This window comes from Phyllosticta capitalensis (genome assembly GCF_038381095.1).
Source record: "Phyllosticta capitalensis strain CBS 128856 chromosome Unknown BKA78scaffold_1, whole genome shotgun sequence".
Taxonomy (NCBI): Eukaryota; Fungi; Ascomycota; class Dothideomycetes; order Botryosphaeriales; family Phyllostictaceae; genus Phyllosticta; species Phyllosticta capitalensis.
The window spans coordinates 3,122,627-3,142,430 of record NW_027117439.1 but is presented as its reverse complement, the minus strand read 5'-3'; the positions used below and the strand labels follow the sequence as shown (position 1 = coordinate 3,142,430).

General features: G+C 54.8%; 7 protein-coding genes across 7 annotated transcripts; 3 read left to right on the top strand and 4 right to left on the bottom strand.

Moving 5' to 3' along the window:
• Positions 1-302: 302 nt before the first annotated feature.
• On the top strand, positions 303-2,751 carry BKA78DRAFT_349073 (dolichyl phosphate-D-mannose:protein O-D-mannosyltransferase-like protein; the record flags this gene model as incomplete). The annotated part of the gene is made up of 5 exons (XM_066890740.1): positions 303-437; positions 506-636; positions 696-1,248; positions 1,296-2,244; positions 2,297-2,751. 5 exons carry the CDS (start codon positions 303-305, stop codon positions 2,749-2,751), a joined length of 2,223 nt encoding a protein of 740 aa, XP_066749800.1.
• Positions 2,752-6,580: 3,829 nt separating this feature from the next.
• On the top strand, positions 6,581-8,038 carry BKA78DRAFT_228065 (uncharacterized protein; the record flags this gene model as incomplete). Its single annotated transcript, XM_066883723.1, has 3 exons — positions 6,581-6,731; positions 6,777-7,059; positions 7,120-8,038. Coding segments are annotated over 3 exons (1,353 nt in total), but the record flags the coding sequence as incomplete, so codon positions are not given.
• A 1,367-nt stretch (positions 8,039-9,405) lies between these two features.
• BKA78DRAFT_303507 (uncharacterized protein) lies at positions 9,406-11,106 on the bottom strand. Its single transcript, XM_066887545.1, has 4 exons — positions 10,801-11,106; positions 10,563-10,714; positions 10,051-10,497; positions 9,406-9,985 (listed from the first exon to the last, which is right to left on the bottom strand). Exons 1-4 carry the CDS (start codon positions 10,839-10,841, stop codon positions 9,879-9,881), a joined length of 747 nt encoding a protein of 248 aa, XP_066749798.1. The 5' UTR covers positions 10,842-11,106; the 3' UTR covers positions 9,406-9,878.
• Positions 11,107-11,224: 118 nt separating this feature from the next.
• BKA78DRAFT_19805 (uncharacterized protein) lies at positions 11,225-12,112 on the top strand. The gene is made up of 2 exons (XM_066883628.1): positions 11,225-11,807; positions 11,868-12,112. The coding sequence occupies exons 1-2, from the start codon at positions 11,340-11,342 to the stop codon at positions 11,988-11,990; spliced, it is 591 nt and encodes a 196-aa protein (XP_066749797.1). The 5' UTR covers positions 11,225-11,339; the 3' UTR covers positions 11,991-12,112.
• A 281-nt stretch (positions 12,113-12,393) lies between these two features.
• Positions 12,394-14,508, bottom strand: BKA78DRAFT_227507 (uncharacterized protein; the record flags this gene model as incomplete). The annotated part of the gene is made up of 1 exon (XM_066883715.1): positions 12,394-14,508. A coding segment is annotated over one exon (2,115 nt), but the record flags the coding sequence as incomplete, so codon positions are not given.
• Positions 14,509-16,389: 1,881 nt separating this feature from the next.
• Positions 16,390-18,048, bottom strand: BKA78DRAFT_329467 (MFS transporter; the record flags this gene model as incomplete). The annotated part of the gene is made up of 4 exons (XM_066889667.1): positions 16,390-17,061; positions 17,119-17,151; positions 17,219-17,680; positions 17,773-18,048. 4 exons carry the CDS (start codon positions 18,046-18,048, stop codon positions 16,390-16,392), a joined length of 1,443 nt encoding a protein of 480 aa, XP_066749795.1.
• On the bottom strand, positions 18,046-19,153 carry BKA78DRAFT_19737 (uncharacterized protein). Its single transcript, XM_066883627.1, has 4 exons — positions 19,104-19,153; positions 18,666-19,030; positions 18,392-18,613; positions 18,046-18,290 (listed from the first exon to the last, which is right to left on the bottom strand). Exons 2-3 carry the CDS (start codon positions 18,992-18,994, stop codon positions 18,394-18,396), a joined length of 549 nt encoding a protein of 182 aa, XP_066749794.1. The 5' UTR covers positions 18,995-19,030; positions 19,104-19,153; the 3' UTR covers positions 18,046-18,290; positions 18,392-18,393.
• Positions 19,154-19,804: the final 651 nt, after the last annotated feature.

The window sequence follows — 19,804 nt, the reverse complement described above, 5'->3', positions numbered from 1 at the left end:
CACGTTACGAGACGCGCGGAGAGGGACCGAGCCCATGCCCTTGCCTGAGCAGATCGCCGTAAAAAGTGGCCGGGCTGCCCGTGTCCTATTTCCAGCATCTCTGCTCCTGTTCCCTGCTCCGCTCACGACTTGGCCCTGCGAATCCCGTTGACGCTGTGAGCCTCGCGCCGCCCTGCGAAACGAAGAAACAGACACCACGGCGCGCCTCTTTAAACTCAACCTTCCCTCGCTCCCGCACTGCTTATCCCTCCCTCACCACCTCCAACGACCCGGCAGCTGAGGGGCTGCCATTCAGCATCAGCATGGCCGACCCCCAGAGCTATGTCTCTGGTGCTCAAGCCGCCAACGGCGACGCTCTGCGCAGGAGAAACATTCCCAACGGCAACGGAAACCTCGAGCACCATGTGCGCGAGCCGGAGGAGAAGCCCAAGGAAAAGGTGAGACGAAGACCACAGCACCTGCATCCATCTGCAGCTATCGACTGACAGTTGCCCCGCGTCTGCAGACCAAATCCTTCCTCCAGACCCTCGATGAAACCGAATACATTTGGGGCCCCATACTATTCACCGCCCTCGCCTTCTTCACTCGTCTCTACAAGATTGGATTGTCCAACATTGTGACGTGGGACGAGGCACAGTAAGCGCAGACAATCGCATTGTTATCCCGCGGCATGAGGCTGACATGGCAACAAAAAGTTTTGGAAAGTTTGGCTCCCATTACCTCAAGCGCGAATTCTACTTCGATGTCCACCCACCGCTGGGTAAGATGCTGGTCGGTCTGTCCGGCTGGCTGGCGGGCTACAACGGCTCCTTCGAATTCAAGTCTGGCGAGCAATACCCCCCAGAGCTCAACTATACGTTCATGCGCGCCTTCAACTCCGGTTTCGGTGCTCTCTGCGTCCCGTTGGCCTACTACACGGCAAAGGAGCTCAACTTCAAGCGCCCCGCGGTCTGGCTTGCGGCATTGATGGTCTTGTGCGACAACTCGTGGGCTACAATCAGCAGGTTCATTCTCTTGGACTCGATGCTCCTCTTCTTTACCTGCACCACCGTCTTTTGCTGGTCGAAATTCCACAGGCTGCAATATGACCCCTTTTCTCCGGAGTGGGGTTTGTGGTTGATGCTCTGCGGTGTTTCGATTGGTTGCGTGTGCAGCGTCAAGTGGGTTGGTTTCTTCGTCACGGCTCTCGTTGGCCTGTACACTGCGGAGGACCTGTGGAAGAAATTTGGTGATTTGAAGATGCCCAAGGTAGGAACTTTGCCGTCCACCGATACCGCAAACGCTGATTGAATTAGGCTGAGCTGGGTGCCCACCTTGGATTCCGCGTATTTTCTCTGATTGTCATCCCGTTGATGGTCTACATGTTCTCGTTCTGGCTCCACTTCCTCATTCTTGAAAACAGCGGCCCTGGCGATGCGCAAATGAGCTCCCTTTTCCAGGCCAACCTTCGTGGCACAGACGTCGGCAAGGGCAGCCCTCTGGAAATTGCCATCGGCTCTCGGCTTACCCTCAAAAACATGGGTTACGGCGGTGGTCTTTTGCACTCACACGTCCAGACCTACCCTGAAGGATCGCAGCAGCAACAAGTCACCTGCTACCACCATAAGGACGCCAACAACGACTGGTTCGTTTACCCCAATCGCTTCGAACAGGACTATGTCGTTGGCGAGGATCTCCGCTACCCCAAGGACCGTGACACCATTCGTCTGATTCACGCCCAAACTGGCCGCAACCTCCACTCGCACACCATTGCCGCCCCTGTCACCAAGGCCGACTGGGAAGTGTCTTCCTATGGAAACGTGACTGTTGGCGACACCAAGGACCACTGGATCATTGAGGTCGTGCGCGATGTGGCCTCGAATGACTACTCCAAAATTCGCACTTTGACAACTGCTTTCCGCTTGAAGCACGCCGACCTTGGTTGCTACCTGCGCGCAGGCACTGTCAACCTTCCCCAGTGGGGCTTCAAGCAGATTGAAGTCACTTGCGACAAGAAGAACAACCCCAGGGATGTCTACACGCACTGGAATGTTGAGAGCCACTGGAATGACAGGCTCAAGCCCGGAGACCCTGGATCGTACAAGTCTCCATTCTTCCGCGACTTTGTTCACCTCAACGTGGCCATGATGACCTCGAACAACGCCCTTGTTCCCGACCCCGACAAGCAGGACGATCTCGCTTCCCAATTCTGGCAGTGGCCCATTCTTCACGTCGGTCTCCGCATGTGTGGTTGGGGTGATGAGAGTAAGTTTTCACGATCTCAAGTCGTCCATTTGTGATGCTAACGTTGTTGCAGCCGTCAAATACTTCCTCCTCGGCAACCCCTTCGTCTACTGGGCCGGCACTGCGTCGCTGCTCGGTGTTGGTCTGCTCTGCCTCTGGCACCTCGTCCGCTGGCAGCGCGGCTACAAACCACTGCCTCCCGCTGATTTGGACCACCTCGAATACTCTGGAGTCTACCCTGTCATCGGATGGTTCCTGCACTACTTCCCCTTCATTGCGATGGCACGTGTGACGTACGTGCACCACTACTTCCCGGCGCTCTACTTTTCCATCCTGTCCTTCAGCTTCTTGACCGACTGGTTCTCGAGGCGCGCCAGCCGCAACGTTCAGCTCGCTCTCTACTCAGTGCTCTACGCCATCACCGTCGGCTTGTTCGTCTATTTCCGTGACATTACGTTTGGTATGCAGGGACCAAACACGCAGTGGAGGCACTTGAAGTGGTTCAGCACCTGGAGGGTCACGGACTAGATTGCTTGAGGGCGTTTCTTTCTCATTTCTCTTTGCCTCGCATTCTGAGGTTTCTCTCTCCCTCAACTTCGACGGTCACCGTTCGTCATCGCGGCGGCCGCGCGTCGTTGGGAACTTGCAACTCTATTGAATCCTTGTTTTCAAGCTGCGATCATCTTTCCTCTTTCTTCATTGTTGTCGTTGTTGCAATTGTTAAACTACGAAAGGCGGGGACGCACGGAACCGGCGGTAGGTGCAAAGGGGATAGATGCATGTATCACTGTGGATGTGTGGTTTGATTCTCTCACGGCCTCGAGCACAAAAGTCATCGTTGACATGGGTGGCTGGTAGGGTAGGTAAGGCTGGCTGGTCGGTTGGGTGAGGGGCGGAAAGAAAGAAAGGAAAAATATACAAAAAGTAAAACAACTGTCATCAGAAACATCTCATCTCACCTTTCGAGCGGGCGGGCAGGCGAAAAGGGTATCGGTTCTTGTCATATCACGGCCGAGCATGTATGTGCTTCTTTGGATGAGAGCGCTCTCATGGTGGTTGTATTGGGCGGGATTGATGAGTAGCAGAAGCAATAGCATTATCATCTTTGGCATCATCCAACTTGACATGACCAGCGCTCAAGGCTGAAAGAGGCAATCAACTCGGGAGACAGCGTTGAACGTCTTCGCGTTATCCGGCGCGGATGGGATCCAAGTCGGCCAAGGCAGTTCGGATGACATGCATATCCGACGATGATGCTCCGATGCAGGCAATCCGATTCGGGAGTCCGACACGGAGGGAATCCGACGGGGTCCGGATGGGAATCCGCCAAAGCACTCCGGCTCGGAAACCATCGAAATCCGATAGATGTTTGGTGTTGAGGTGGAATTCACCTTTTTGGCTCCCTGAGTCTGACCCAAAGGGGTAATTGACCTAGAAATAACATCGAACGTCGTAGTTGCAAAGACCTGATGGCATGGCATGTGGTTCAGGTCTTTGGTCTTGTTCAGACGTATCGTCTCGTTTGGACGAATGGTCTCATTCAGACGTTTGGCGATTGGTCTCGTTCAATTCGGACCCATGTCAAGGCGTACATACGGTCTTGTTCTGGCGTGAGGCGTCCAGTCTCGTTCGAGCCTACGTCAAGGCCTCACGCCTTAGCCTCACCCTCGTCAAGACGTGTCTGTATAGACGTTTGATGTTCAGCCACATCTCGAGTTACCCGATTTGGCTTTTGGCCAGAAGGAGCAATTGACTAAGATCGAACTTCGTTGGATACCCATACCATGATGCCATGCCATGCCATGCCATGCCATGCCATGCCCTCTGGCCTGCTCCATGGCATGTCTTTTCGATAGATGTTTGATGTTGAAGTGGAGTTGTGAAGTTACCCTTTTTGGCTCTGTGACCAGAAAGGGTAATAATCAGTTCAGAAGTAAGGTTGAACGTCGTTGTTGTAAAGATCCAATGGCATGACATGGCTCAGGCGTATGGTCGCTCGGACCTGTAGTCTCATTCAGATCCATGTCAAGGGTATGGTCTCATTGTTTAGGTGTAAGGTCTTGTTCGGATGTATGGTCTCATTCGGACGTTGGTTCGTTCAGACGTATAGTTGGTTCGGACTTATGGTTGGTTCGGACGTATGTTTCGCTCGGAAGTATGGCTCATTCAGGTCTTCGTTAAGACGTGTCTCTATAGACGTTCGATGTTAAGTCATATATCTTGAGTTACCCGATTTAGCTCCTTGGCCAGAAGGGGTGATTGACCATAAAGTAACGTCGAACTTCGTTGGATACCCATACCATAATGCCATGCCATGCCCTGCCATCTGGCCCGCTTCATGGCATGTCTTTCGATAGATGTTTGATGTTGAAGTGGAGTTGTAAAGTTACTCTTTTTGGCTCTATGACCAGAAAGGGTAATCCATTATAAAGTAAGATTGAACTTCGTTGTTGCAAAGACCTGACGGCATGGCATATGGCTCATGTATGGTTGTTCGGGCGTATGGTTCGTTCAGACGTATGGTCTCGTTTGGACGAATGGTCTCATTTGGACGAATAGTGCTGTCCAGATGAATTGTACTGCTTGTATGAATGGTCTCATTCGGGCCTATTTGGTCTCATCCAGACGTATGGTCTTGTTCGGGCGTATGGTGTCATTCAGGTCTTCGTCAAGACGTGTGTACATAGACGTCCGATAGTCATATTTTGAGTTACCCAATTTGGCTCCTTGGCCAGAAAGGGTAATTGACCACGAAGTAACATCGAACTTCGTTGGATACCCATACCATAATGCCATGCCATGCCCTGCGCCCATACCATGCACCCATACCGTGCATCCATATCGTGCACCCATAGCCATGCAATGAAGCATGATGAAGAGGCCATGCATGCCGTACCGCCTAACGACGTTCGATCTCATCTTCTCAGTCAATTGCCCTTTCTGGCAAAGGAGCCAAAACAAAAAAGTAACTCGAGATGTTACTCAGCATTGAACGTCTACGCAGACACGCATTGACGTGAAGCTGCTCTGGCCCTAAGCCTTTAAGATATACTCGGGTGTAAGAATTGTGTTTGTGAAGAAAGGAATTTTTACGTACTTCAGATTCTCTCCGACTTAGTCGTTTGGCAGGTTGCCCTCATTTAATTTGCCTAAGTTTTGAAGTCAAAAAATGTGCACACGAAGTGCTCAAACACCTTACTGACCAACGAATTCGACGTTTGAGATCGTAGAAGACTGACTACAGGTATTCAAGCACCCTACACCGCCGTGGAGCCCATACTTCTTTTGCGACTCATCGTGTCTCTTTCAACTACCCAAAGGCCGAAAACGGCAATTCGACGTCTGTTGTTCAATGTCAAACGTCTACCAAAAAGGCATGCCATGGAGCAGGCCAAAAGAGGTAACTTCAAATCTCTCTTTCAACGTCAAACGTCTGCGGAAAGAGCATGCATGCCATCAAGCATGTTTGGAAGGATGCCATCATGGAATGGGGTATGGGGTATAGGTATGCCATGATGCCATGTCATGAAGGATACCATAGAAGCTGATCCCGCATCGTCATCTCATAAGAGCATGCCATGAGAAGATGACGCGAGGTGAAGATGCATGGGTATGGGTGTGGGTATGGATATGGGTGTACAACGAAGCTCGATCTTACCTATTCAATTACCCCTTCTAGCCAAGGAGCCGAAAGGGGTAGCTCAAGATGTGACTCAACATCAAACGTCTACCGAAAGGCGTAAGGCCAAGACGTAAGTAAGGCAAAGGCTTAAGGCCTTGACCTAAGGGCTTAACTTGACCTTTGATCTTTACCACAGACATCGACCTAAGGCCTTCACGTTAAGCTTTAGCCTTAAGCTTAAGCGCATGCCACGACGACGTTCAATCTTGCCTCTTGTCACTTGCCCTTTTCGGCTCCTTGGCCAAAAAGACAACTCGACCTCAACATCAAACGTCTATCGGATTTCAATGGATGCAGGCGGAGCGCAATGGTCGGATTCCCTCATGGACACCCGGGTCGGATTCGGTGTGCGTCGGACTTCCATGTCGCCATGTCGCACCGCCTGAATCAAAACTTGATGGATCTCAACAGATGAATCTAAGAATTTTAGTCGATGGATTTTTGGTCAATATCATCGGAATCCGAGCAAAAAGATCCTTGGCAGGATGTTGTCAGGGATTAGTGGTCGAAGGCAAAAGTGCCTACCCTATCAAATAGCCGCGGTCTGACGCAATAGCCGGCGCGTAAACTACATGTACTTTACCAAAACCGCGCCTCGACCTCCAAATCAACAACCAACTCACGACCGTCACGATGCCACGCCCTCCCGAGATCTCAGAGATTTCTCCGACTCCTGACCTACTCCGCCATCTCCACAGCCTTCTCCTCGACCTCTCCAGCTATCCGTATCCTCACGTACCTAACCCGCCCGACGTCAAGAAACGAGCATCTGTCGCCCTCATAATTCGCATCCAGCCGCGATACACCCACCCGCCTCCTCCCACTGGTGTCAATGGCAGCAGTATTCGCGGAGACCATGGCGACAACGAAGAACAAACGGTAGAGCAACGGCTCGAAGCCTTCTTCAGTCAAGAGTGGGTGCAGCACGGCGACCCCGAAGTCCTCTTCATCAAGCGCGCACACCGACCAGGCGACCGCTGGACCAGCCACGTCGCGCTGCCAGGCGGACGACGCGATCCCGAAGATGAAAGCGACCGCGCGGCTGCGGTGCGCGAGACGTTTGAAGAGGTGGGCATATCGCTGAACGACACCAACTCTATCGCCGTGGGCAACCTCCCCGAGCGCGTCGTGACAACATCCTGGGGCAAAGTGCCGTACGTCTCGCCCCAACCCCACGCCGCGCCGCTTTACCATATATACTCACCGTGGAAAAGCCTGATGGTGCTATGTCCCTACGTGTACGTCATGACGAGCGCAGAGCCGCCGGCGCTGCGGCTGCAGCCTAACGAGGTCGCCAGCGCGCATTGGGTTTCTGTTCGCGCGCTGCTGAGCCCTGGCCAGCGGACCTTTTGGCACGAGGATATTTCGAACCGTCTGGCGCGGCAAGAGTTTGGGCTCAAGCGCGCATTTCTGCGCGTCACGCTGGGAAAGATGATTTTTGCGGCTGTCCGCCTCATCCCGAGCCAGTCCTGCTTCGCATCGACTATCCCCGGCTTCGTGCCAGATGATGTTGTGGTTGATACGTCTGCCTCGACCTCGTCCTCGTCCTCGTCCTCTGGCTCTTCCTGGCGCTCGATGCCCCTCGCGCGCCTCTTGCCCGCCGCCGAAACCAGTCCCGCAACCGAGACGCCGCTCCTCCTATGGGGCCTCACGCTGGGAATCATGGCCGACTTTCTCGACCTACTCCCGCCACACAACTCGGTCCGCCTGTGGACGTACCCGACCTTCACCTCTCCCGACGTGCGCTTCATCCTGTGGGCCCTGTCCTACCGCTTCCGATCCCGCAAAGCCAAGGAGGTGCTCGCCGTACTCGACACCCCTGAGCCGGTCCCAAAGCCGATAGAAGGCGCCGACAAGGGCGGCGTCACAGCTATCGAAGAAGGACTCGAGGCAATGGGCACGCGGAACGACGAGTCGGTTGTCATTGTTCAGCCGGAAGAGGGCGACGCCGATACCACGCCCGAATCTGGCATCAGCGGGCTCGGAGTCGAGCGTTACTACAGCCGGCTGGGTCGCAAGCGCACGCGCTCGAGTGCCATTGGTGTCCTCTTAGACGGCTACTACGACCTCGTGCGGAAAGCGGTGGCTGTGGCATCGGTGGGCAGGGTGTCGGTGGTTGTGGCGGCTGTGGCGTGGGCTTGCGTGAGGTTGAGGAAGAGGTGAGGTTAATCATGCAACGACAGCTTTTTGCAATGTCGGAAAGACGGAGGCATTGACTGCTCCCTGGGCCCATTTCTTTGACTTTTTCCCTTCTTTCCATTGTCTTCCTGCCATTCCCCTTTTTCCTCCACGATTTTCCTCCATTAGCGAGCAAGCGAGCCAGCAGTCCACCTTTGAGACCGTCCTCAAGTCGCTTCAGCGTTGCTTCCCAAGCTCGATACCTCCATGCCTGCCCTGCTTTGCCAGCGATGCCAGCGATGCCAGCGATGTCAGCGACGAGCGACCAGCGACCACCATCCTCCCATTCATCTTTCGGCTCATCCCTTTGAACAACATCTACCTTCTTCCCACCATGAGACGACTCCAAATTCCTCAGGCGTTTATCCACATACGTAGCTTCGTAGAGCAGACGTGTAGAAAGAGTGGCACATAGACCCCACAATGACAAATTGCCGCCTTTCAGTTTCCATGTACTGTACACTCTATATGCATACGTTCCAAATCAGCAAACCACACACAAGTCATCCGCAAAGACGTAAGATCACCTCATTGCCCAACGCGAGTCGGCTCCACCCGCTCCGTTTCACGCGTCTTTTGCATCCCGGAGCCCCCCCTGGATGCTATGTATGGTGTGCCGTGGTGGGGTGTGCTGCTCGTCCATCGAAAGACCTGTGACCAGGCGGAGCCAATATGCCCTTTTCTATGGCAAGGAGATGATCTGATTCCACGCGCCGACACCACTTATCCACTCACGTATGTATAAAAAGCACACGGAGGCTGGAGGAGCAGCAGAGTGGAGAAGAAGCCAGCGAGCGTGTGGAACACACTCATGGCGTGGCGTGGCATGGCATGGTTCGGCATGGCCCGACACATATCCACACATCCACCCCTCTCTCTCTCCACCATCCCCACGACGCACATCTGCATTGCGTGCTCGGTGTTCCGACAATCTTCGTTGCGTGTTTCACGTTTGCGCCTTCTCCTTCGGGTAGATACGTAACTACCCGTCGGGGAGTCTTCTGTGCAACGTGTCGCGAGCGAGGAATGCTGAGGACTGAGGTGTGGTGTGGTGACGGTGGGACGACCGGCGGGGGTCGGTCGTCTGATATGCTGCCTCTGACTGCCGAAGAATGAGGGAGAGGGAGGGGTCTGAGACTCTGAAATGGGGGACTGCTAGAGTTCATTTGGTGGAGATGAATGGAAGCATTGGACTTTTGAAGGGCATGGGTAGGGAGGGTGGTTGTTGGGTGGTTGTGGTTGCGGAAGTGGGGCTTTTTGTTTTAGGGTTGGTGTGGTGTAGCAAAGTCGCGAAGCACATCTACAGCAAGCCAAGCCTCAAGTCAGAATTTGAATCCATCAATTTCTTTTGGACGACTCCGTAGAACCATCTATATACAGAGAGGAAGAAAGAGAAAAGAAACACCAAACACCATCCGCCAACTCCTGCATACGCAGTCCAGAGACCAGAGTAGAAAGGAAATGGAATTAAGACTCGCAGAATCGCTTGTTTGCTTGCTTGCTTGTTGTCTTGTTCGGTTGTCCCGGAGTGCAGAGGCGTGGTGCTACTGCCTGCATCCCGTGTACGCCGGCATCTCTTTGTGCTTCGTTCGACGGGACGGAGGATCAATCTCCAAGGAATAAGGCATGTCATCCAAGCGTTACTTTCATCTTGAGTGAACCGAGGGAGGGTCGCAGTAAAACGCGGCAACTTTTCGAGGAGGTCGTGGGGGCAGCGGCAGGTCGCGCAAAGTGACTTCGGAGGAATCGAGTGGGAGAGAGATGTATTAGGGAGAGCAGCGTAATCTGGTGACGTTTACTGCTGCTGCTTCAGCTGCTGCTCCTTTTGCTGGACCTGCTGTTGCTGCTTGTTCTTAGCAGCCTCGCGCTCCTTCATCTTGCGCTCTTCAGCCTCGACCATTTCTGTGTGCTCGTTAGCCTATTTGTTCCATGGTACGTTGCGTGCTCCAGGAGTGGTGGCAACTTACCCCTCCACATGTCCTCGCCCTGATATCTCTCGTGGTGAATCTTCTTCTCGACGTAGTGCGTGTGGGTCGGGTCGTTCGGGTCCAGGACCTTAACCGTCTCCCAGCGGCCCTTGCCCTGGTTGGCGTCGTTGGCCTCGAGCGCAAAACTGGCGAGCAGCACGGCGAGCGTCAATCCCTGGGCCCAGACACGAGCCTGCACAATCTTCTGAGCGGTCGAGAGGTACGGGTTGCGGGCGACGATGCCGAACGAGGCGCCCATGGACGCCAGCCATGCGCCAAAGACGATCGAGTAGCGGTTCTCCGTGGCCCATTCCTTTGCGCGCGTGACGCCATCCTTGTTGGCGGCGAGCAGCTCCGCTTGTTGTTTTTCTTCTTCGGCCAGTTGCTTCTTCAGCGGGTTGGTTTCGAGGTCGTAGCGCCGCGATGCGTTGTCGGCTTGGATGATTGCTGGATGGGGAGTTAGTGGTCTGACTGACGCGACTGCGATTGTGGGGCCACTTTTGGCTACGCACCTGCGAACGAACCACCGGACGTGAGCAGGAAGGCCTTGAACGGCAGGGACAGTTGCCGGAACATGGGGAATCTCCTCGAGGCTGCCCAAACACCGACTGAACTGACGGCTAGACCGATAGATCCTCCGATCAGACCTCCTTTGACTGTGGCACTGCGAGATTGTCAGCATGGGCTCTCATAGTCTGCGCCGCAATTCTGGCGGGGTTGCGCACGCGGGAACGCGGCTGGGAGACTCACTTGTAGTGTGCCTGCTCCTCCTCGGGCGTGAGAATCTTCATGGTTGTGGCGGCGTGTTATGTGACTCGAAGTATCCAAAAAGTAGCTGGTCTCGCGACAGTGGCAGTGGACGGGATCGATCAATGGGGGCGTAAAGCGAATTGGTGGGTGGTAGTAGGGTCGGGCGATTGGAGTGGTATGCGTGGTGTGTGAAGCGCGGAAGGGTGAGAAGACGAGGGGCTCTTTTAAAAAAAAAAAAAATTGTTTGGGCGATGGTAGGCTGATGAGGGACGGCGGCAGGAGTGACGAAAGTTGAAGTAAAGCGATAGAAGTGCATGACGTCGGCAGGCTTTTGCCGTTTCGAAACGCACGAAATGCCCAGGCGCTTCGCTGACACACAGACTCGAGCGGCCCGCCGCCGGCAGCACTTCACTCCAGTGTGTCCCTTGCACAGCATCTACATCTCCTGTTGATATCATCACCCCATTTTGGCCTGAGAATCACTGCCGTGGGACAGGACGCGCGATAGCACTCATATCAGACGCTCCTGCGCCCATCAGATGTCCATGTTCCAGAAACCATTCCATGACCAGCAATACACAAACAATAATTACAGTATCCTTTCCCCGACTTCAACCGTTGCGATGCCAATCCGGGACCAGGTTCCGAGGAACGGCCCGGGCGCGATTCGGTGCCGAAGACAAGATGCCGTACATGCCGCTGCTCAGTCTCCCCACACTGCCGCACCCACGACTGCTCCCCGTGCCGCATCTCCCGCCCATCCCGGTTCACGCCGACCAAACCATGTCCGTGGAGAAACCCTTTTGCTTGACTCCTGGTTGGTTTGTTTGGTCGCCGATCGGGCGACGACGGAGCTGGAATCTATAATTTGGCTGGGCTTGCTGACTGAATGTGCCATGGGCGAGAACCAGAGCAGTGAAGCCAGCGTTGCTTATGGGATTCTTATGGACGGAACAAACGGCAGGTCCATCTCGAACGTCGGGAGTCGCTATTCTGTCTTGGAATCAGTAACTCTCACGTTGCACTTCGAAGATGCTTTGGAGCCATCGTGGTAATGTTTCGGCCAGGTCGCTGCCAGCCAAAGAACTCCAAGATGTGCGAGCCTCCCCGCATCTATATACACCACTGGCGACGGCATCGGCGGAGAGCAGATCCCCATGTGCTCCACACGCCGAGACGAGATTCCATGAGACAAGATCCATGTCACGATGCATCTTCCAAGGGGCATCCATCACGTTGATCAAGCCTCGTTACTTGATTGATTCATTCCATTTGTTCATGTAGCTGCTTCAGCCATACCAGCTGATTCCTTTCTCCTGATAAACATTACAAAGCTATTCCGCAAATGCTCCATTAGCAAAACGCAATCCGTAAGGTGTCGAAACCGACACTGAGCGCCGTGGCGCCGTCATCAAGTCGTAAAGGAGAGACTGCTCAAGGCGTCATGAATCCCTCGCCCTTGTACACCTTGTTCTGGTTGGTGTAGAGCTTGAGGCTGTCCAACAGAGCTGGATCAATCTTGCCCTTCTTCGCCACAGCCGCTTTGACCCTGGCTCCACTGTCCGTCGCCGAGCTTGCGTCGACGCTTCCAATGCCCGCAACGCAGCTGCTGATGGTGCCCCACTTGCTGTCTGCCGCTGCCTTCCAGATGGCCGTCACGTCCAGAGTCATCTCAGCCGTGTAGAAGATGCGACAATCGGCCTCCTCGTACACAAACTGCAGCGGAGTGTTGGTCTCATCACCCTGTCGGATGCCATCGCGAACGTTGACGCCGGGAGACTGAGCCGCGCGGTTCATGGGAACGTAGGACCTGTAGTTGTCCTCGAAAGACTGGTTCCACTTGACCTGCTCCTCATGGTTCGCCAGCTCATAGGCCTCGCGGGCCCAGTACTTGATGTCCTGCCAGTAAAAGTTGTTGGTTCCTTTGACGCCTCCAACCGCCTGCATGGCTCCGTACTGCGAGCGGCCTCCGAATGCAATCGTCGTCACGTTGCCTTGCTGACGCATCAGCTCCGAGAAGATGGTGCACGTAGATGCGCAGTACCCGTCGGTGATGATGACAATGTCTGTGGCCTGGAATGGCTGGGCCGTGAAGTTGGAGCGGTTCTCGTAGCCGGTGATGTTGATGCCACCGTTGAAGTAGTTCATCGTGTCCGACATGTTCCAGCGGATAATGGAAGTGAAGTTGTCATCGTGGTACGCGTGAGGACCAAACTTTTCGGGCCAGGACTCGAAGTTCTTGTAGTCAATATCGACATCGGTGCGGTAGTTGAAGGCACTGGGGACGACATCGAGCCCGGTAAGGTTGGAACTGACGGCGTCTTCGGTGCGGGGATATTCCCTTGCAACCCATGAAAACTTTTGACCGATCAAGTCAAAGGCCTCGTGAGCACGGAAACGGGTCGCGCCGTACGGGAGAATGGAGGGGAAGAGCTGCTTGAACAAGTCGTAGCCGAGCAAAATTGTTCCACCACCATTGGCACTGACATCGATGATCAATTTGGTCTTGTTGGCTTGCTTTGCCTTTGCGATGAAGTCTGTGCCAACAGACTGAAAGGTATCGGGGTAGATATCGCCGCCAAAAGCGGCAACGGCAAGAACGGCGACGTCGGAGTACTCGTCTTCATCAATGTAGTAACCAGCGATGGAGTTGTCATTGGCGAACTCGACAGGCTCGGGGTAACCTGGGGCCGGAGTTGAACGAGTGCGCTTCGATGAAGTCTTGTCGGCGTCAACATGGACCTTGGCTTCGTCTTGAGCTTTTGCCATTGCAGAAGCAGTCTGGCCTTCGTTGAAGTAAAAGTACTTGTCAGCGACGTCGCTGCCGTTTTGCACTCCGCGGAACGAGTAGAGAGAAATGGCAAAGTTTTCGAAGGTGTGAGTTGAGCCGTTGACAAAAGTCAAGGTGGTGTAGGCACCAGGGTAGACCCATCTGCCACGTCCACCTCCAGAAAAGGTGCCAGTCGCGGCTCCCGACTCGCCAAGCTGAACCTGAGCCAGGTTGTAGAAAACGTTGTTGAAGAGGGCATCGCGGTCTTGAAGAGAACCGAATTGGCTCCAGCTCTCGAGGTAGTCGTCGACGGCGACGCCGTCGATTTCAGAAATGGCCGAAGGAGTGTAGGTCGAGTTGGGGAATGAAGCGGCCAGAATATCAGTGTACACGAATGGTTTGGGAAGTTCTTTGCCGTCCTCTGAAATGGACACAATGGACACGGGCCTGCCCCAGGTGAAGACGCCGCCAACTGAGTCGGGAACGTAGACGAAGTGGCCGTCGTGAGTGCGCTGGAAGGTGGTGTAGAGATCCCATCCAAAGTCGTACTCGCCCGAGTATGTGTCGTTGCGAACCTTGGTCTCAAGCTTGTCCAGCTCGGCCCAAACGTCCCAGGCGGGCTGAATCTTGTCGACGTATTCGGCGGGAGGGTCCTTGAGGTAGGCGACGGTGCTCTGCCAATTGATGTAGGGCTTGATGTCTTGGAGAAGCAAAAGCGCGGAAGTCTTGTTGATTGGCACGCTTTTGATGCACTCGTAGGCGACGCCAGCGGGGACGGTGGGAGACGCGGCAGCACTCTGGCCGCTCACGAGCGAGCTGACGGAAGCGCATGGCGAGCCAACGCTGGCACCGGTGGCATTCTGCCTGGGGTAGAGAGCGACGGGATTGGCAAAAGAAAGAAGGGCTAGTGACAGAGTCACGAGAAGAAGCAAAGGCAACTTCATCGTGAAAGAGAAGAAGCGAAGGATTGAATGAGTGGTAGCGGAGTGCGGTCAAGCGGACTCCAGAAATTGAACGAGAGAAGGGTGGTTGAAGAGAGTGGATGAAGAGAGAAGAAAGAAGGAGAGTGGGAAGAGAAATAAAAGTGTAGGTACGTAGGGAAGAGCGAGCGGCATGGTGGAGAGGCAAGAGCAGGTGGGCCATGATTTCCGAATCTGCAGTGACACTCACTGGGGGACGTGATGGCAACCGCGTCTCTGTGTCCACCAAGGCACAGCGAGACGTGACACGACCAACTCTCCTTGCGCCCATGGCGACAGGAACAGGCAATGATTGCTTGGGTACCTACATGCGACTGGACTCTTCAATTCATCTCTACGCGCCGTTGATACCAACGAGGGCGCGACGGTGGCTGCATGTCAGCAGCGGGGCCTCTTTTCTTTCTTCTTTTTGCTGGCCAGTATTCTTCAACCGGCGGCGGCACAGCGGGGCAGCAGAGCCGCCCGACCCTGAGGTCCGTGAGTGGTGCAGAGCACATGTACATGTAGGCGCTGTGTGTTCTCGCCAAGAGAGGACGTGGTGTTGTCTCTCCCTGTGCCTTGCTTGCCCTTCGGCTGTGGCGCCGCTTGGCCAAATTTGTCCATGTCCTCTGCCGCCTCGTCTCCATCACCCACAATGTCTTCTTCTCGTCAACGTCTCAGTCCTCAAGCTCTTCATCTTTGTCTATTTACTAAATCATCTCTTCCTTCGCACTTGTCAACTACCCACCCCGCATCCACTAGAGCTACCGCTGCAGCCATCTCCCAGCCCCCATTCCTCTCGGCCCTGGCTCCACGCGACCGCGTGCAACTCCGCATTCCTCCTCGACAACACCTCTCTCGTTTGAAACCTGGTTGTCCTGCAGCTTACCTTTTGCTACCTCGTACACGTTTACGTTTGCTGCGCTTGCATGCGCCCCATCTGCACAACAATCACAGAGTGGAGTCGTTCCCCGCACGACATCAAAATTCAAGACATCCAAGCTGCGTCTGCCTCTCATCTCTCCTTGGTCCCGTTTGCCCTGCAGACTGAATTTGACGGCTTACTTGGTGCTCCCAGAGCCATAGCTGTGCAGTCCGCTTTTGATCAAACTCCACACCCACTGAGATGCACCGCAGTGTGCCTGAGCTACCAAACGTCACCCGGGGTAGCCTCCGAAGATTGCTTTTTAGAACCTCTGCAACATTCAACTTTAGGATTTGACGCGTTTGCTCGGGACATGTTGTAGGTCCCATCATCCCGTCTGCATCTTCCGCCTGGGTGGATGGCTCTCAAAGGGGCTACATGTACGCAATGCCTCCATTATGCAATTTGCGCGTTACCTCGTGGTCCAACGCTATAATGTGGTCCACGCTGTGCTCCCAACTTGCAGAAAGTTGCAGCAATTCCAGGTTACCAGGCACCACGTCTCGCTATTCTCTTCACCGGTTGCGCCGTCAATGAGAAAAAGAATCCCATTGTGTCCAAAGTACACACTGCCAAGTGCGACTGTTACCTCCTGGTGACAACGTTGCGGCCCGGGCCGTGACTCTGCAAATCAAGCAATCCTGATTTTTCGTAGGTGCTGTGCAATCTGTATTAGAAGAATTTCTATCTACACAAGAAGACTGGGTGTACGAGAAATTGGACACGCCAATTGCGTTGAAATCAACAATTTTGCCCTCAGATCTGTGTTAGCTGAGGGGGCCTGTATCCATCTTTTGGTCTGTTGAACACGGCAGCTCCCGATCAACAAACGCAACAACACCATCTAGGTGCCACTCTGTACCGTTTGTGCCCTAGCCCTAAACACTGCTGCGCACCAAGAGCCCATCGCAAGCTGCCCGGAGCTTGCCAATTCCTCATACCAACTCCTCGTTGCCCTTTGCACTCACCACGACGACAGGGCCGCGCTCCTGGCTCTGCCTCTTTGCCTTCCTCTTTGCCTTTCTCTTCTCGTCTACTTTATTACGCCAATCCTCTCCAAACTCGGCCGTGAGCCAAATCAAGGCAGCAGACACGACCAAAAAGGCAGCGCTGAGGGTCGAATACGCGCCGATGCCAACACGATCAATAGCAGGGAGACAGACGGCGCTGGCGAGCGCCGCCGCCAAGTATCGCGCGACGTAGTTGCCCGCAACAACCTCTGCGCTGCGCGACTGGAACACGTCCAGGCAGTACGTGTTGAGGCTGGGGAAGCAAAACAACTGCGCCACGCCCTGCAGGAACATGACCACGACGGGCAGCGCGACGCCGCCGACGCGCTTCTCGATCGTCCAGCCGTACGTCACGATGCACAGCGGGATGACGATGCCCATGAAGGGCAGGCTGGAGCGCAGCCGGTCCTCCGGGATGCGCTGCCCGTTGCGCTTCTTCATCCAGATGCGCACGGTGCGGTCGGCCCAGCGTCCGCCGCCAAAGGTCCCCAGGACGTAGCCGAAGCCCGGCGCGAGGTAGAAGAGGCCGACTTCGGCGGGCGACGTGAGGTGGAACCGCGGGTTGAGGACGTAGCGGATGGGAGTGAGCAGGGAGTACTGTTTGAGAGATACGTCAGTGGAAGGGAGCTTGTCGACGAGATGGTGGTGACTTGCCATGTTCCAAATGAGGGATGCAGCGGCGACGGCCTGGTGTGATTGATTTCGCATTAGCACGCGTCCATGGCAGGGAGATGTCAGAAGAGGCACGACTCACCGCCGCCATCAGATTCGGGTACCGAAACAACCTCACCACCCTCGTCGGATTCATCCACGCCCACAGCTTCTTCCCCTTCTCCCCCCTCGTCAACCCGGTCAGCTCCACGCAGCGCCTGTAATGCGTTGTCTCTGGCAACAACAACGCAATTCCCAACACACCCACACCACCCAGCCCCGTCTGCAACCACAGGACGTGGCGCCAGGAAGCGTGCGTGACGAGGATGCCGCCCAGGAATGGGCCAAAGGCCGGCCCAGCCAGAGTTCCTGATAGAAACCATGCAAGCGCCGTGCCGCGCTCTGTTGGGTGGTAGATGTCGCCGATGCAGGCGGAGCCGATGACGAGGAAGGCGGTGCCTTGGATTGCGGTGAGGATGCGGAAGGCGAAGAAGGCGGCGAGGTTGGGCGCGAGTGCGGAGCCCGCGCTGAAGATTGTGAAGAGGATGGCGCTGGTGAGGGAGGCCTGTAGGTTTGTCAGTCAGCTTCAAGGGCTCAGTGAGAGAAGACCTTGAGGTCAGGGGGATGCGGATGGATCGTGTAATCGTTTCCACTTACACACCGTCGTCCGTATATCTGCCCATACGGACCCCAAAACAGGGGGCTCAGCCCCATGAACAGCATGAAGAACGCGTTGCTCAAATCAATGACTGGACCCCCCGTTTTGAACGTGTCAGCCACCTCAGGGATAGCAGCGAGAATCGCCGTCGACGACGCCGGCGCCAGGAACCCGCAAAACGAACACACGGCCGTGATGGCTGCCTTTCGCTTGGGCGAGAAGCGGTTGTAGATTTGGTCAGGCGGGCAGGGCCATGATGAAGATGTTGTGAGCATAGTGGCTCGCGGCGTTAGCTCGCCCGGCTTGATGTCTATTTCTGTGCATGTTGCTTGATTCTTGTCGTCGTCTGATACGTCGATTTCTTCCTCTTGAGACCCTCTGAGTGGTGTGGCGGTTGCTACGGGAGGAGGTGGGGTTATTATTTCTTCAAGGTTCGGATGCGTCATTGCGCTTGTAATCGAGGGTGCTGCCAGGCACCATGTGCAGAGAGGCTTCTACAAAGCAAGCGGCAAGGAGACTAAAAGCTGATATGAATCGAAAGGGATGACTGCTCCACGTACGCAGCAAATTGGAACATGAAGAAAGAAGAATAACGAGCAGGAGGGCAGGAGAACGCACCTTTAATCATGACGATCTCCAACGGCCTTCGGCACGTTGAACAGCGAGGAGAAATTCATGGCTGCAGCAGCGTCCGTCCTGCAGGTCGACCATGCCGCGTCGTCGTGGCCATGGCTGTGCCCGCCGCCGTCTTGCTGGGCGTGTAGCTTAGTAGCATGGACACATTGCCACCTCCACCCAGCTTCGGCATACTCAAGTCTTGTCGTCCGTCTTGCCGGCATGCTGAGCCATTCTTAGCAGCCCTCTGTCTACACCAAGCACCGCAACAACTTACCGATTCATCTTGGCCTCGTTGCAATGCATCCATGGTTTGCGGCCGAGAGGGTAAGCACTTTGACCGTAGCTGCGTGCGTACCAGGCTACAAGCAGCATTCGGGGTACAGCACTCCTCCGCGGAGGAACTAAAACGATCTTTCTCGGATCAAACGCGCGGGAAAGCGAGATGTGATGCTCTGCATTTACTTGCTCTTGCCGCCAGATCAGATAACGGCGGGTTATCCGATGAAACGGCGGTGGCCCATGTGATGGTCGAGAATAGCAAAACGAATACGGTTGAGGGTGTAATAGGAAAGTCGAGGGACAAACTTGTATCGAACAGGGCATAGTCGTCCGTTGCCGTGCAAAGCTTGTTGACGGATACTGCCGAGACCGCCTGGTAGTCAGCAATTTTACGGTGAGGCTGCTTGGTCTGCCGTGGCTAGAACCCTCTCACGCATGTTCGGTCCAATTTTGGACTTGCTAGCAGGGTGACTTGGCTTCACCGTTCAGGATTTTGCCGTTGCCATTTCTTCTACTACAGTGGAGACGGTGTGTTCGGGGAGCCATCAGGGCTTGCAGTCGGCGTCTGGATCATGCCCGCGTGCGAAAGTAGAGCAGCCCGAGATCTTCTTCGTACGACGAGCGACGTGCCGTAGTGGAGCGGGCGATGGATGGTGTCAAGCTCGGCGAGAATCCTCCGGGACAAGAAAACGGGAAAGAGGAGAAACAAGGAGTACATAAAAAGTAATGAAGGACGGCGTCTTGGTCGAGTCTCCTGAAAATATCAATTATGGATAGGGGGTCAATGTTAAGTGGCTGTGATGCATAATTCGCGAAAAGTGCCTGGAGCGGTGCGCCTCGCGATGATTCAAAAAAAGGCGATTGGAGGAGCGACGTCAACCACGCGATCGCCGACGCACCTCTGCCAATCGTCTTCATCGTGAATGGGTAAATGGAAATGGCGGAAGTCGGACGGAAGAGGATTCGCGGGTCCGCGTTCCTTCCATGGCGGATCCAAACTACTGCAGTTCGTCTGTCAAGATGCATCCATCTAGCATAAGGAGGGCAAGTCTTGATGCGATCCTCTTCGCCTTGCGCGCCCATCTCCGCTTCCTGACAGCGTCAAGAGGAAGAGTCGACAGGCGGATCTGATCC